The sequence below is a fragment of the Capra hircus genome, chromosome 22 (genome assembly GCF_001704415.2).
Source record: "Capra hircus breed San Clemente chromosome 22, ASM170441v1, whole genome shotgun sequence".
NCBI lineage: Eukaryota > Metazoa > Chordata > Mammalia > Artiodactyla > Bovidae > Capra > Capra hircus.
In genome coordinates, this window is record NC_030829.1 from 56,930,312 (window position 1) to 56,947,970 (window position 17,659).

General features: G+C 45.9%; 1 protein-coding gene across 1 annotated transcript in view; it reads right to left on the reverse strand.

Moving 5' to 3' along the window:
• The window catches only part of SYN2 (synapsin II), a 153,321-nt gene that overhangs the window by 43,149 nt on the left and 92,513 nt on the right, over positions 1 to 17,659 (reverse strand). The window contains exons 2-4 of the mRNA XM_018038201.1: positions 6,235 to 6,292; positions 4,881 to 4,972; positions 2,417 to 2,573 (exon numbers count right to left, since the gene is read on the reverse strand). Of these exons, the coding sequence (XP_017893690.1) occupies positions 2,417 to 2,573; positions 4,881 to 4,972; positions 6,235 to 6,292 (307 nt within the window). The remainder of the gene's footprint in view (positions 1 to 2,416; positions 2,574 to 4,880; positions 4,973 to 6,234; positions 6,293 to 17,659) is intronic.

Consider the following 17,659-nt stretch of genomic DNA (forward strand, 5'->3'; position numbering starts at 1 on the left):
TATGGTAGGCGGCACTCTTACTCTCCCTGGAATGCTACTTTCACTGATAGGTCTTACTTCTGCTTCCAAACTCCCCGTGTGCCTGCCCTGAGCAATCTATGAAATGGCCGATGTGCTCAGAGACAAGGTGGAGCCTTCACAACATGGCTGAGGCCTCTCCTCATGCCAGGAGCAGCCACAGTATTAGAAAACACACACCAAAGTCATCGTCTCAGAGGGAAGCCCCCTTCACAGACACCAGATTTGTTCATCCCCATGAACAGGCAAAGAATATATAAAATGCCATTAATGTGCCAGCTGCTTAGTGAAAATGAAGGGAGAACTTGGTGTGTGGCCAGGGAGCCCTGCGGTTCCCCTACGATGCCAACGACAATGTGCTGGGACTGTGAACGGGTGAGAATGTGAACCCTCACCAGATCCCAGATCCCAGGAGGGGCAAAGCCCCAGCCTAGGCTCTCTGACCCGCCCCTCCCTGGCCACCGGCACAGTTCTGGAACATGCAGCATGGAATAAGTTTCTTTTAGATCCCCAGGACTGGGGGCTGTAACACCAGGCTGGCAGACTGGAGGCAGGTGCTGTGATTACTCCTTGTTTCATGCTCACGCTCAGTTTCTCAGTCGTGTCTGACTCTTTGTGACCGCCCCTCTATGGACTATAACCCACCAGGCGCCTCTGTCCATGGGATTTTCCAGGCAAGGATACTGGAATGGGTTGCCATTTCCTTCTCCAGGGGATCCTCCCAACCCAAGGATCAAACCTGCATCTCCTGCATTTGCAGGCAGATTATCACTGAGCCACCTGGGAAGCCTCTACTCCCAGTTTACAGACAAAGAAACCAGGGCACAGAGTGGTTTAGTCAGGAGGCTGATTAGTGAGATTGCCCAGAAGAAAAGCTGATACTAGCAGAACCACCCTGTGTGGCCATGAGGGAGCCAAATTCCAGCACGTACTGAAGGGGTGAAGGAGGAAAGGGCTAGGGCATGAGTGCAGCACGGAAGGCCATGTGACTAAGGGGAAACTTGCTGAAGGCCTCATATGCGCTCTCCTGTGAGCAGCAACCCATTCAAATCACACAAGTCCTGCAGCTGGTTTCTGCAGAACTCTCGGACTCCAAGTCCTCAGGCCAGACAGAGGGAAAGGCTGAACAAGGGGCTGCTACAGCAGCTCCCAGATCTTTCGACTCCTCGCTCACTGGTCTTCCTCTCACACTGTCAGGTCTCCCTGGCTTCCAAGGAAATAGGAAGACTGAGTTCAGGTGTAAGAGCAGAGGTGATGGGTCCTTTTGGTTAAAAAAAAAAAAGCAAAAAACCAACACCCCCGCTCCAGCTCCCTGAGTGGGAGAAGCTTGGGGTCTGAGAACTTCACAATCAGCCACCAGTGCCATGACCCTTGGCAAGCCAGTGTGTGAGAGCTGAAATAACCCTTGAAAAACAAGAAGAGAAGGATGTGACTAGGGGCAGGTGTTTCCTTTTGAAAGGAGCAGCCTGGAGCGGCAGTTCTAGGAGCTGGGTCCCCTCGGCAGTCAGAGGGGAGGCTGGGGTAGCCTAGAACCGTCTCAGGCCGTTTCCTCTCCCAGCTGCACTCTTCTCTCTGCTCAGAGGCTTCCACTGCCTCCAAGATTTCCAGATTATCCCAGGAAGAGAACACGAGACCAGCTTCTTCCTCACATGGTAACCGAGCTTATGCGAGGGATGGTGTCAGAGAAATCCTGGCTCTGAAACTCTGGTGAGTTACTGAATCCTCTCTGGGTCTCATTTCTCTGTAAAAAGTGATAATAATGATAATAACACCTTCCTTGTAAAGCTATTATGAGGATTAAATGAAGTTCATGTAGGAAAATCTCCGAAGCTGGCATCACATCGTAAGTGGTCTTATACTCCTTACCGTCCTTCTGAAAATGGTCACATCTCAGCCATGAAGGAGGGAGAGCCGATTATCTCAGAGGGCACTTCCAGAGCATAAAAGTGCCTGATTTGGTATGTGTGTGGATGAATCTCATTTTAAGGCTGCTGAGACACTTGGTAGGACTCTGACACTGACATCCCTCTGAGGTGCACCATCCCCTTGGTCCCCACTGGCCTCAGGCCTTTCCAATGGTTAAATCTTTCGGAGGCAAGAAGTAGGTATTTTTAATTGCTGTATCTGATGGCTGCAGACCTGGAAGGGCTCCTTCACAGAATCTTTGTGTGACTCTGCTGTGAGGCCAAAAGTCCTTTCTGCAGCAGAGGCAGCCCAGCCCGTGACAACAAAGTCCTACTGTGAGAGCCTGCCCCACCCCATGCCCCAGCTGAAGCTCCTCCCACCTCTTCTCAGCTGGCCCCTCACGGTGTCTGGATCAACAGAGGTCCTTCTAGGGACCTGGAGACAGAGGATCAGGATGCTGCCCTTTTACCTGAGGGAAGAGGGACTCACTCACCACCCACGGCTTGTCACAGAAGTTGTAAATGGACTCCAGGGAGTTGATGCTGGGGAGGCCTGCGTACTGCATGCCAATGATCAGGTGGCGGAAGTCCTCATTCTCTGCCATGCCGAACGCATGCTGCCGGATGAGCACAAAGTCTGGCCGGAAGGCCCTGGAAAGAATGTAGAAGCAGGTCTGCCACCAACCAGCACCTCAGGTCACATATCCTCTTGTCTCCCATCTCCAAAGCCCAAGACAGGGAAGGGGTTACCTGAGCCAAGACCCTCATTTTGTCATGACTGTTTTCTTACCGACTAGGAAATGCGGTATTAGGCACTTCTCAAAGGAGATTTGAACAGATTTCTGAAATTCTTTTCCTCTAGAAAAGACCCTGATGTTGTGAAAGATTGAGGGTGGGAGGAGGAGAGGGTGACAGAGGATGAAATGGTTGGATGCCATCACTGACTCAAAGGACATGAGTTTGAGCAAACTCCAAGGAATGGTGAAGCACAGGTGAGCCTGGCAAGCTGCAGTCCATGGGGTTGCTAAGAGTCGGACATGACTTGGCGACTGAACAATTCCTCTGGGTTAAGCACTGTCTTTTTCTAAGGTGCAGAAGCCCTCGGGGAGGGGGGAAGAAACACTTTTAGACCGCCACACCTTAAGTCAACAAGAATTTTCCATGTCCCTGTGGATGAGAGTGGAAGCTCCTGTGGCTCTGGAGTTGGCACCCCCAAGGGGGTCCCAGCAGACTCTGAAGACACCACACTTGGCTAACTTCACTGCCCTGCCCCAAAGATCCCTGACCTCAGCGTCCTGCTCTGACTCCTCAAGCTGCTCCTTAAAGATGCCGTGCCCTCAGCAGCTCCCCAGGTGAGCTTGGGTCCAGGCTGGCTGAGAACAGATGCCAGACACCCCAGTATTATTCCTCCAAAGCAGATTTAGGGAGGGGCACGAATGTTTCCACAGAGCTGAGGTTGAGCAACTGGCTACAGGAAGCTGAGAGTACAGTGTGTTCCCAGGCACGGGAAGGCTCCCTGTGTTTCACCTCCAGACAGCAGAGCTCCACAAGATCAGGGGCCTGACTTCATGCCCTGATGCCTGAGGAACCTCACCTTCCCAGACAGTCAGCTCTGTGGCAGGATCTCCGCTCAAGGTTCCAGGCCTTGGCCATTTCACACATGTGCAGTGACGGACCTGGTTCTCTGCCCTGGGACCCACCCAATTCCCGCCTACTGCTCCAGCCCTACCTGGGCTCAGAGATCAGTCTTTCAAAGTAGAGGTGGGCCGACCTCCTTGCGCCCGAGTTCTGGGAAACTGGCTCCGTCAAATGCCTGAGACCAAACCTTATATCCCGGTTACTGAAACTGAGCTCCAGGCTTGCGGTCAGCGCTGGGTCCCCACACTGGTGATGGGAAGGCCTGCCTTGATTTTGCCAGATCCCTCCCAGCTCACTGATCCAGGCCCTCTTGTTGCCACCCATTCGTGTCATGGATCCCCATGACCTACTCCACTTGCCACTGGGGGAGCCCACCATCATCTCTAGAAGGAGCTTCCTGAATGCTCCCCGACCATGGGTGGGCAGCTCTTTTCTGTCTTCCTCAGTCTCCAGGATGGATGAGCTCACACTCCCTGACATTTGGCTCCAGACACCTGAGTGCTGCCTTCCCTGTCACAGACCAGGTCCGGTTGGACACTGGTGGCCTTGGGGTCAGGGCAGCGCAGGTTGAAAAAGGGAAAAGGGTGAAGTGAGGACTCTTCCTGGAGCAAGACCCTAATGCCTGGAACCCTGAGGCCACACTGAGTCCTGGGAAAGAATAACAATGTGGAAACCATGCTCCCTCATCTGGAATCTTCATCACCTCCCACACAGAATTGTTGCATTACAATTGATGACGTCTACATGTCACCTAGCACCGTACCTGCAGCGTAAGTGCTTTGTAATTACAAATTTTCTTCTACTCACAGTCAATGTCCCTCTGACCCAGGCTTTCCTATCAAGACTTAGGAGTTCCCAGAAATTTGGAGTATAGAACACTGGGAAGGGCGTTAAAAGAATTCACGTAGTACACAGGGCTCTGCTGCCAACTCACTGAGTGAGCGGAAGCAAATCCATGTAACATGGGAGGCTGGACCAGAGCAGAGGTTTTTAAAGTCCCCCCGGGCCCTTTTCTTTTAAAGCAATAGAATCGTGTTTTCCAGGGGAAATACACTGAGAGATAAAAGTCCAGAGCTGCACTGGCTGAAGTGGGGCTGGAGTCCTCCAACACCTCTGACGGGAATCATCCAGTGACTGCAAAGTGAGCTCTGCGTCCATGGAGCTTCCTTTACCATGGAACTAAGACATCTCTAAGGGCCAGAGCCAGCTTTCTCTGCCTCCTTCCACCACCACCACACAGCACATGTCATCGAGGTCTGTACACTACACATGGCACGCCAGAGACAGTGGCAGTGACCCCGAAGACAGAAAGGACCTTACCGGACCACCTTTGTGCCATTCCGGAGCACCTGCATATCCACGGCGTAGGTACCATCTGCGTGGGCCACCAGGTTGAGCTCTGAAAATTCCGCCTGGAAAATAACAGGAGGGGATTAAGAGCATGGATTTCACCTTCTGTGTTTCTTACTATGATAGAACATAACTAAATGAAATTAGCAGTAGGGGAGTGAGCCCTACAGTCCTGACTCTGAGAAGCGCCCCCCATAAAGCAGCAGCAGCAGTATCTTTTCCACCAAACATGTATTTACAGTTTGCAAAGCATTTCCCCAAACTGATCCCATCTACTCTGATAGCCACTCTATGAGGCAGGAGGGACAGAAATAATTATCCTTATTTACCAAAGGAGCAGTTAAGTGACTTTTCTGGACAAACAAAGCTTACTGTTGGCCGAGACAGGAGCAAAACTCAGGGCTTCCAACTCCCCACCCAGCATCTTTTGTGCTGCCTCTCTGCAGAATAGGAATGCAAACTGAGGCAAATATGCCCTTTCTCAGTCTCATAAAGCACCAAGTTTTCATTTAGGAAATTGGGTTTTGGTGCTGCTCTGGCCCAGTGAGATGCATAAGATGTTTTACTTATTCTCTCTGGGTGGACAGCTTCTCCCATCATTAAGATGGAAATAATTTTTATCAACCTTGCCTAACAAGTTATTTTAAGAACTGAATGCAGCAATGGATAGAAAGAGTAAATCTGTAAATCCCAGCACACTGTGTAAGGAATGATGAGTAGCTTCTATCGTTACATAGAAAATATATGCTCTGTGTAAACTGGACATCCCCTCTCCCCCCGACTCAAATGGACCTAATCTCTATTAATCATGAAGCAAAGGGTACAGGAAGATTAAAAAATGAGGATTTCAGGACTTCACTGCATTAAAACCAGGAGGTGTTCTTCGTTAAGTTCTCTCTAAAGTGCAGCCTTGGGCACAGAGGAGGCCTCACTGGAGGCTGCACACCTGAGTGGCAGACATGTATCTACCAAGCAAGACCTTGCCACCACAGTGGAGGTGTGGCCGTGTCCTCGGAAGACATTCCTCTACAGTGTTCCTCAGCCTGAGGACCTTGCACCCCCAGAGGCCCTAAGAGCTACACTGCTTGCCTCCCTAGAGACCCCAGAGCCATGAAGAGAAGTCAGGGGAGTTGAAAGATGTAGCCTTCAAGACAGGGTCTCTTAGAGAGAGAAATCCTGGAAAGGGTAGGGGGAGGAGGTAGAGAGCCTAGAAGCTAGTGATAGACCCTGATCTTTTCACTTGGCAGCCCCAGACGGTTCACTCCAGAGTGTCAAGAGGGCCCCACGATGGTGCAGATGCAATCCTGGGCTCCAGGGTGGTTACCTGTTCCACTTTGATATCATAATCTCCAAGGACTTTTTTGCCCCGAAAGCACTTGGCCCTGGAAAAACAGGAAAAAAAAAACACAAAACCCATACCTATTAGTTTTGTACAGGTGTTTGTCATCAGAAATTCACTCTCACAAAGATGAGGAGGACCACGGCACACAGAATCCCAGAATGAGAGTCAAGAGACTTGGGTCAGTGTTAGACCTTAGTCTACTACCAGATCACCATGAGAGAGCCTCCAGGCAAACCATGGCCTTTCCTCTCTAAAATAAACCAAAAGGCCTTTCACTCTCAGGCTGTGCGCTTTTGTGAAAACAGTTGGTCATGTTTTGGCTACAAAAGAAGTCCAGGAGTAGGATTTCCCTGATGAGATTCCTGGTAAAAACCAGGTCAGTTTATGCCTCACTGTGGTCTCCTTATCTTTCCCCATCCTGAGTTTCACTCTGGTTTTCTAGTTGGTTTCCACCCTTGGAATTTTAGTTTCTGAAGAAACTAAAACTATTTTACCCCTTCATACCCATACTTCCAGAAAGGATTTGAGGCAATTGATAATTTAAAAAGCAAATATAACCAATAAAACAAGGATGAAAGGAGAGTCAATGAATGAAGCAGAGTTAATTATACCAGAAAAATAGCGGGGCGGGGGGGGAGCGGGGAGAGGCTTAGGAAAACTACTATAATCGAACACAAAACCTCTCCTGTGTTTCTGAACAGTCAAGGGAATGAGTCAAGCCTAGATAAACCGTACTTATTATCTTCTCATTTTGTCACAAGCCAGAGAAACCTCGCAGTACAGCTGCTGGTAAGAGCACTGAGTTTGTGCTTGTATTTAGAGCTAGTGCTACTTTGCCCTTCACCTACCTTCCTCTCATGAGAGTTTCTTATCTGCCTTTTTAGGCTGCTTCTCCATCTGTCTAAAGGGCCTTTCCACACTGTACCTAGGTTGGCCTTGCTTTCCCAGTGCTTGAAATTTCAAATCAGCATGTCTCACTGGAGGTTTTCTAAAGTCCTTCTCCAAAACAAAGGGATAAACTAACATTTACTAGGACTCATATTCTAGGAATTATATGTTAGTTGCTTTCAAGAACATCTCATTTAACTCTCATAACTACTTATGAGATGGGAAGGAGGGCATTCATTTTTGAGATGAGGAAACCAAGACTCAGAGGAAAAACCGGCATATTCAAGGTCAAGCAGCAAGTGAGTGACAGAAGCAATAATCACGCGCTAGTCTGAGCCCAGAGCTGTCGGCCTTGCACAGCACTCCCTCTGCTCGTTCATTCTTGCCATCTTCAATCCCACCATCACGAAAACTGACTTGACGTGTATGCAGTGTCACAAGTTTCTTGTCCCATTTTCCTTCTTCCACTGAGAAAGCACTTGAAGTTGTGAGCGCTAGTTCCATTTCAAATACTTCCCGCCCTAGTTCCTGTGAACTGCCCAGGATGGGGCCAGGCTATTTCCTTTCCTCTCTGGTCCTGGAACAGTCTGTTCCAGGAAGTTGTCATTTGTCCTGTCCAAGTCCCTGGCTACCCTCAAATTGCTCCTCAGAGGCACGCAGCCATCCTAGAACTGGATCTCTGAAGCTCGTCTCCCTACCTCTGCCCCAGTTCCTCACTGTGCTTCATCAGCTTGCTTCCAGAGTCCTGTCCAACATTCATAGCTCAGCAAGCCCCTCAGGCAAAGGTCATGTAGCACATCCAGTCCCTTTCATGGTTCCATCTTAGTTGTGGGCTTAAGTAATAGTCTACGCACTGCTCTATCACTGCTCTGGGGATCTTGTGGACTCCATAGGTCTTTGTCCACAACTCTTAACAGAAGGAACTGGAATAAAAAATGATGCCATGAGGTTCCTCGCTTGTGTTGGTGAGCTGTGTCTACCTTGCTACCAGCAATGCTTTCCTGATGCTTCCTCCCAGCTTCCTATCTCTAAATACCTGCCACCCCAGTCTTAACCAGTGGTGGAAGAATGATCTCAGAACTGCTCGTCTCAGTTGGTCATTTCAGTTTAATAGTAAAAGACTGGTTAAAAGATAACAATGCATCGTAAACCCTTCAGCAGGAAAGGAGAATAAACGTTTTGTGGACCATTTGTTTTGTGTGTGGCAGTTTTAAGTTACTAGTTTTTAAAAATCAGTACTTTTTAATGGAAACAACTTGAAAAAATCCGTGACAAGATCTGAGATCCAATTTTTAAAAAAAGTTTAATGAGAAAAGAGTTCTCCTTCTGTGAGGTATGTCCCAGAGGCATAGACAATAACCTCTCATTTGGTATGACGTCTTGCATTTTCAAAGCACATCTCTTGCCCTATTTGTTCCTTACAACTCTGTGAAGTGGCCAGGATAGACTGTGCTGTCCACTTGACTAATGGGGAAAGAAAGCCAGAGCAGCTAAATAATATGCTCAAAATCACAGAGAAGTTCACAGGAGTTAAGGCTAACACTAGTAGTTTATATCTAGGTACTTAGACACTGCCAAGTTTTTTAATTCACTCATTTATTTTGTGGGTTTTGAACACTGATACTGAAGTATAATTATAGATTCTGGCTGTGTTTATCTGCCACTTCCTGCATCTGCCCATTGACCAAGTTGGCTAATGACCCTGTTTTCATGCCTTCTCCCCACCCCCACCTCTCCAATTATCTTAATGTCTTTTCCTGAAGGTAATCTGCCCTGTTGGAAACCTGGGTTTGTGTTTCCTGGCTCCAGGTCACTGACCCCTCTTGGCTATGCCACATCCTACAGAACAGGAGCCAAGGCGGCAGGCAACGGAGCAGGCATTGGTGGCAGGCAAGGTGGCAGGCAACAGAGCCTTCTTGAGGATGAGCACATTCTCCCAGGTATCTTCATGGAAAATTTTTTTTTTTTTTTTGTAATTTACAAACAAGTGAGAAAATTACTTCCTGATCCTAAGAGAGCACTGTTAGGAAGCAGTGTGCTAGGATCCAGAGGGCTTCTGGATCACAGGGCCTAGAATCACAGTTTGGGTAGGAATCCTTGGTTCTGTGACTTCTGGCAAGTGGCTTAAATGAGAGAAAAAAAAAAAAGTATGTCAGATGGCTAAACCAAAAACTCTATTTTCAAAAGAACTTAAAAGTATAAGACGAAAAACACATTTTTTCCCCTCCCGTTCCTCTTATCATACATACCCCTCATTACCCGTTGCAAGTATATCCTTCCAGTGTGGGGAAAATATATGCATATATTTGCTTTCATGTATGCTTCGAACATACACATGGCATCATGCTATATACATTCTTCTTTCTTCCCCCATAATTTTTTTATTGCACTTAAAAATATATCAGCCCTTAGGGTAGCATATATATTTTAAAACATTAATTTTTCCAATTCATGAATGTGGGATATCTTATCATTTACTACCTTATAATAACTTTATATAGAATATAATTGAAAAAAATACTGAATTAATATGTTGTATGCATGAAACTAATACTGCAAGTCAGTTCTACTTCAATTAAAAAAACAACAACATATCTTAGTGATATGCTTTCAGCACATAAAATTGATAAGATTTCTTTCTTTCTAATAGTTGCATGAAATTCCATTTCCAGTGTTTGGACTGTTTTTGCTATTACAAACAGAGCTACAATGGCTGACAATTAAAACTATACTCATAAGATTATTTTTTCCAGCTTTACTAAGGAATAACTGACAAATAAAATTGTAATATTTTCAGTGTCCACCGTGATGACTTGATATATGTCTGCTTTGTGAAATGGGATAACCACAATTGGGTTAACTGCCACACCCATCAGCTCACATTATCACCGTGTGTGTGTGTGTGTGTGTGTATGTGTCTGTGAGCGTGCACTGAGAACACTTCAGATCTACTCTCTTAGCAAATTTGAAGTGCATGATGGGTTATGGGTAGCTGCAGCCATTGTGCATTAGGAGGGTAATGTGCTGCAGAAGCGCTGGTGTGGAAGAGACAGAATGGTTCCTGCCGTCAGCACACTGCCTCCCACCGAAGAAAAGGACAACGCCATGCTCCACAGTGTCTGAGCATCTGAAAGTCACTTCGCCTCCCTTAATTACTCCCCTCAGTCCCTTGCTTAAGTTGGGCACAGAGAAGGGTCTCAGTAAGGACTTTTGGACTGCCAGTCTTGCCAAATCAATCTAGTTCACTCCCTCATGCTCAATCTAAACAGAAACCAAGATGTACATCCTTGAAGCACAGACTAAAAATATCTATGGTGCCTGGGTTGTCAATTTCCCCCTATTGTCACATTTTCTTAACAAGCCTACCAGCTGAGGATCTATGTGAGTTTAATGGCTTGCAGCTTCCTTGAGGGACGAGGCAATGAACCATCTCCCCTCACTGCTAAAATGAGTAGATTTAACTCTTCTTACTCAAGGCACAGAACACTCTCAGGAATTCCCATTCACTGGCCAACTAGGGTTCACGAGGCTGTGGAGACCTCATTAGAGATAATTCCGCTAAGGCCACCTCAAAACTTGGCCCAACTTTGGCAAGCCCAGCTTAAATACTCCCTCTTTGCACATGGGAAAATGGAGAAACGTCTAGAAACAGGAGCTGAGTTCAGGCCTAGTTCTACCACTTCTCAGCTGTGTGACTTTGGGCAAGTAACAGCCTCTTTGAGCCTCAGATTTGTCAAGTATAAAATAGGGCTAATAATGATTTTCATAATAATAGTAAACATTCACTACGTACTAACCACTATTCTAAGAAGCCCCAAATATTCTATGTATTTTACCTCATTTAATAATACTCGGCTGTTGTGAAGATTTAATGAAGCCAGATGAAAATAAATGACATGGAAGTATTTGGGAAACTCTGAAATATTATGGCAATATAAAGTTGCTGTTGTTCTGTCACTCTGTCATGTCCGACTCTTTGAGACCCCATGGACTGCAGCACGCCAGCCTTCCCTGTCCCTCACTATCTCCCGGAGTTTGCTCAAACTCATGTCTATTGAGTCGGTGATGCCATCCAACCATCTCATCCTTTGTCGCCCCCTTTTCCTCCTGCCCTCAATCTTTCCTAACATCAGGGTCTTTTCCAGTGAGTCAGCTCTTCACATCAGTTGGCCGAAGTATTGGAGCTTCAGCTTCAGCATCAGTACTTCCAGTGAATATTCAGGGTTGAATTTCTTTAAGGACTGACTATTGGCAAAATGCAACAAACATTCACACACCAGGTATTATTGCTGTCTCACCACAGCCAACAGGACTCTTTCTCTTCTGAACTTTTGTCTCATTTCTCATCTACTCATGATATTTGGCTCATGGCCTCATCATCTGATATTACCTTTCAAACTCAGTTATCTAATAACCTGTGTCACCACTCCCCAACTCCAGCCTCAGACCATTAGAATAGAGCAATACTTCAAAGCAAGGAATATGAATACAAACCTGGATTTTTCATCATCTTGGATTTTAAATATTGATTATGTTCTTTTGTCGTATTATGTGCTCTGAGTTAATACCTGTACAAATAGAATTGTCCTATCTATAGATTTCCAACTCCTCCCAACTCCTCCTTATCCACAATCAGGGCTTGTTTCTTCACCTGAGATGTTAGGAGTGATGGTGTTGGCTGAAGAGATGTAGAAAGCCAGAACAGGCCACCTCAGGACTGAGTGGACTGTGTCTCTACAGGTCCAGCTGTCTTCTCCTTTCTTCTCGCATGTGCACGTCCCAGGGTGTCATGTTCTTTCTTCCCTCTTCTTCCCCACATGAAAATCTGTTCTCAGTTTCCATCTACACTGGAACTAAAGGACCTAAAAACAGTCTGGAGTGTAAATCCCCCCAGGGAGCCTAAAGTTCTTACAGGGATCAAAACTTCAAGCTAGAAGATGAGCGCACTAACGAAGTACCTAGGGGCTTCCCAGGGGCTCAGTGGTAAAGAATCTGCCTCTCATTGCAGGGGACACGGGTTCGATCTCTTGGTCAAGAAGATCCCCTGGAGAAGGAAATGGCAACCCACTCCAGTATTCTTGCCTGGAGAATCCCTGGACAGAGGAGCCTGGTGCGCTATAGTCCATGGGGTTGCAAAAGAGCAGGACATGACCGAGTGACTAAAACAAACGGTGTACCTAGTAGTGCCTAGCACTGACCCAGACATTTACCTCCAACAAGACGCTTAGTTTCTGGCTCTTACTGTCTCTAACTTGGGCCCTATTCTTTGGGCCAAGCATCTCAAGGCATCAAGAAGCTAGAAAATAAACTAGGAATAGTAGAGGAGGCCATCTCCCACCCTACACTCAAAGGGTGAATCAGGCCTGCCCGTCTTGGAGAGTCTGTGAGTGCCTGCCGCCACCCCCTGGCAACAAGTGTACTGCAGACATGCTTGGCTCCCAGCGCAGCCACCCACTGAGCCAACTCCACTGGCCCAGTGACAGCCAGTGCTTATTTCCTGCCCTGACAAATCATGTCTGAAAATTCACCAATTCTTCTAAAAAGTGTGTGTCCACATACCTCAAGCTAGAGAGCTGGCTTTCTGCCATCTGTAGAAAGAAAGGATGTGATCTGTGAGTAAATTCAGCAACAATGTACTGAACACCCAGTGGTAGGTACTGGAAATGTAAAAATGCATCAGTAGTTGCCAAGTAGAGAAAGCACAGTCTAGAAAGAGACCAATATTCCTATGGGTAATCGCTAAGGACCCTTTCAACTTTTAAGATTTATAACGAATATTCACATCCCCACCTTTCAATCTTTTCCTTTAAAAATATTTAATGCACACAACTAAAACAGCAGCAATGAAAGCTTCAAATAGCCCAGGAAGATGTACAGTGAACAGTAAGTTTTCTCTATTTTCATGAAGCTTGCAGGTTAGCGGAGAACAGAAGCATGAATAAAAGATGATAATACGTGGTACAAGCAAGTGGTCACAGGGTGCAGACAAGGCGCTGTGGGAACCCGAAGGAGGGAGTTCTCTTTGCCTGGAGGAGCCTGGGAAGGCTCCAGGATGCAGCTGAGCCTTAAAGAATGAGCAGGAATTTGCCACACAAGAAGGAGAGAGCACAGTGGTTGGCTGCGCACAGAGCTTTGCAGTGCCTAGCTGCCTTGGGGGCAGGGCAGGCAGGCTGAGCAGCGAGAGTTGAGGCTCCTTGAAAAAGGGAAGGCCATCAAAGGACTTTAGACTTCAGGCTGAGAAGTTAGGATGTAAGAGCTAGCCTCCAAGAGATCTTTTTTAAAAAATTTTATTATGGAAAATTCTATCCTCAGTAACTAACATTTGGCCAATTTTTTTCATTTATCACCTTCACTGTTGTTGTTGGGACTACTGTTTGAGAGTCCTTTGTTTGTTCTTAATATTCCGTCTGTGCAGTGTAGCAGGTGGGATCTTAGTTCCCAGACCAGGGACTGAACCCACACTCTCTGCAGTGGAAGTTTGGAGTCTTGACCACTGGACCACTGGACCACTTCTCTGTTTAAGTGTTTTAAGACAAATCCCAAATATCACGTTATTTTTCTTGCAAAGTTTTAAGTAATATCTCTAACTGGTAATGGCTTAAAAACTTCTTTTTTTCCCTGTGGAAAAATATATATATAACAAAATTTGCCATCTTAACCATTTTCAAGTGTACAATTAGTGGCATTGAGGGTATTCAGTGTTGTGCAACCAAAATCACTATTTCCAAAATGTTTTCATCATCCAAAATAGAAACTCTGCTGCCATTAAGCAGTAACTGTCCATCCCTCACCCCTTCCCAACCCCACAGTCTCCAGTCACACCTAATTTACTTTTCTTTTTTTAAGGAGATTTGCCTATCCTAGGGTAACAACTTTTTAAATAACAATCACTATTTAATAATTAATAATAATGTAAAGCATCTCTGTGCTTCATCGCTCAGCTGTATCTGTCTCTTTGCGACCCCATGGACTGTAGCCCACCTCTGTCCATGGGGATTCTCTAGGCAAGAATACGGGAGTGTATTGCCATTTCCTTCTCCAGGGGATCTTTCCAATCCAGGAACTCTGGTCTCCTTCATTGCAGGCAGATTCTTTATGGCCTGAGCCACCAGAGAAGCCCAAGAATACTTGAGTGGGTAGCCTATCCTTTCTCCAGCGGATCTTCCCGACCCAGGAATCGAACCGGGGTCTCTGAGACAACGTGGATTCTCAGATCTTACGCACATCTGATTGTGTCACCTCTCTGCTTACAATCTTTGGCAGGTCTTGGGAGACAGTCGTGAAAACTTGAATATTAAGTGTCTTTTCTGAGTCTATATTCAAGTTTTCACGACTGTCTCCCAAGATACTGCCAAAGCTTTTAAGCAGAGGTGACATGATCAGATATGCCTACAATCTGAGAGGCCACATTGTTTGGGACACAGAAGAGATGGGAGGGAGCCAACCAGGGCTCCAGATCATTTGGGAAGCAGCTGCAGTAATGAGATGTCAAGATTTGCTGTTTTCCTCGTACACGGCAAACCAACAGCTACTACACAACACTCATCAGGCAACTCAATGGAGCATTTGATTGATTAGGCCTAGGAACTTAGAAGCCAGCTGGCAAACGACACTGATGTTAAGAAATAGGATTTAATTATGTGACAGAAGGTGGTACAGGACAGACACCTCATACAGATGTTCTGGAACAAAGACATAAATGAGAAGTAAAATAGGTGGTAAAGAAAGAAAAGAAAGTGAAGTCGCTCAGTCATGTCCGACTCTTTGCGACCCCATGGACTGTACTCTACCAAGTTCCTCCGTCCATGGGATTTTGCAGGCAAGAATACTGGAGTGGGTTGCCATTTCCTTCTCCAGGAGATCGTCTGGACCCAGGGATTGAACCTGGGTCTACCCACATTGTAGGCAGACGCTTTACCATCTAAGCCTCCAGGGAAGTCACTTAGTTGGTAAAGTAAAAGTGAAAGTGAAGTCACTCAGTCTGTCCGACTCTTTGCGACCCCGTGGACTGTAGCCCACAAGGCTCCTCTGTCCATGGGATTCTCCAGGCAAGAATACTGGAGTGGGTTGCCATTTCCTTCTCCAGGGGATCTTCCCGAGCCAGGGAAAGGGGTCCTTAAATCCAATTTGGATTTGTAATCTAATTCATAACTCATAAAACTCTTTTAGTACATGGAAAAATGTCCGTTATGGATAATCGGTTTAGGAATAAGAAACAAATAGGAAAAAGTGAATAGTTTTCTGGATAAAGGCAATGTTCTGCGGCTGGTCCTTGGTATTATTATTAACTCAGTGATTAAGTAGTTAAATCAAAATCTCTGCAACTTCCTAGATGGGAAGCAAGCTGCATGGTGGCTTCGTTAACAATCACATAAATGATCTGGGAAAGAAGGCAATGCCAAGTTTGCAGATGGCATTTAGCTCTTCCAAGGATTAAAATGCCAAGTCGATTAGGGATGAAGTGAAAGAAGATGTGGACGTGGGCAGTAAAGTGGCAGAGGAGTTTTAATGTGACTAAGTGTAAGAAAACATATTCAGTGGAAAATGATTTTATCAGGGGATCATGAGTGTTCAACTATAATTCAAAAAAAGAAATAACAGAAAACTGTTTCCTTAAGACACTGGTCCTATGAGATGTAAGAGAAAAACACAGAAAGACTGAGAGGTTGAAAGGTAAAAAAATGTTGATCATCATTAGAAAGTTTATTGGAAACTCAGCATAAAGGGTTTCTTTTACACTGACTTCATCTTGTACAAGTCACAGTACTTTCATATTCGAGATACGGCATATCAGGTCCACTTGTCTAAACACAAATGACAAGAGGGTAGCAGAAATGGCCCAGAGAAAAAGAAAACAAAATGAAAAGTCTCTGGTTTTAGGAAGGGCTGATAGAATGAGTCTTCTTCAGTCTATAAACGTAAAGGTCCAAAGGGGAGAGAAGGGTCAAAAGGAGGGAAGGAGATCTTGAGAGATGACAGACTATACGCATCATTTATCCCAGACAACCAAAGTAATCTCCCAATGTTTTATGCCTTACAGGAACTCATTTCAATGTTATTGGTTTTGTAGGAAAATGAAGATCAGGTAAATGAAGTGACTTGCTTCAAAGCAGCAGTTAGTAGGAGGCAGAGCTAATAAAATTAAATTTCAGCACTTGGGATGATCAAGTTTAGAAACTATATATTCCTTTACATGGGAATGGTGCATGCTAAGTAGCTTCAGTCATACCCAACTCTTCGCAACCCTATGGACTGTGGGCCGCCAGGCCCCTCTGTCCATGGGATTCTTCAGGCAAGAATACTGGCATGGGTTGCCATGCCCTCCTCCAGGGGATCTTCCCAACCCAGGGATTGAACCCACAACTCTTAGATCTCCTGCACTGGCAGGTGGGTTCTTTACCACTAGTGCCACCTGGGAAGCCCAAGATTTATTTATATTGGCTGTGCAGCACAGCATGCAGGATCTTAGGGCTCTGACCAGGGATCAAACTCGTGCCCCCTGGAGTGGAAACATGGAATCTTAACCACTGGACTGCCAGGGAAATCCACTGGACATCCATGGGAACTGTGCTCCATTCATTTTTGTGGCCTCAATGCCTGTCTGACTCTTGGACACACCGTAGATGCTCAGGAGACGTTTATGGAGTTATTGAAATGAATACAGCTAGACATTTGGAGGTTAACAGTAGAGAGAGAGTAACCATGCCCAGTCTGACAAGAGTCTTGGGCTTGTAGATCTCTGAGGACACCTACTGAATTCTTCTCTGGAGTTTATAAAATTCCCTCCAGAGCTGTGCAGGAAGGCTTTAACCAACTTAGATGGCAGATGAGATCCTTCCAGGAAAAAATGCCAAGTTCTGAAAATGACTAATTCCTGAGTAAACACACCAGCTGTGACCAGTTCGGAACAGAAAATCACTTTCTCTGAGCAGATTTTCTGAAGATCTCTATTTTGGGGGATAATTAAATGATGCAGTATCACAAGATAACAAGATTATCAAACACTGGTTGCGGGGGTCGGGGGGAGGGAGGAACAGAATCCTGTAACTCAGGACAACACGTGATGGGAAGATTAGACGCACTTGTCTGTAATTACAGTGGAGCTACAGAACAGAATGCTTTGGAGTCATAGGACAGTCCTGACTAGCTTATAAAATTAAATCAGGCTGATGTGATATTAAAGTAAGTTGGTATTAATGTATGCTCTGGAGAAAACTTCAAGCAAATATAATTTTGAAAGATGTGATTGTTTTTATACCAGAAAAACAGGGATTCTAGCGTTGACAAATACCCAGGTTTAACTCCAGTGTCCGGTCAAAAATTATACCCACAATCACCACTACCACCAGAGCCATCCATTTCTAGATACACAGACAGGTCCTCTGTGATCTGGCCCCATTCTTCTATGCCAAACTAATCTCTCGGTGTTTCCCTCCTGCAAGATGGCCCCAAGAGTCTGAGTGAATTAGAAAAAGGCATTCCTTCCTCCAGTTGGACACTCCTGCTTCAGGGTATGCAG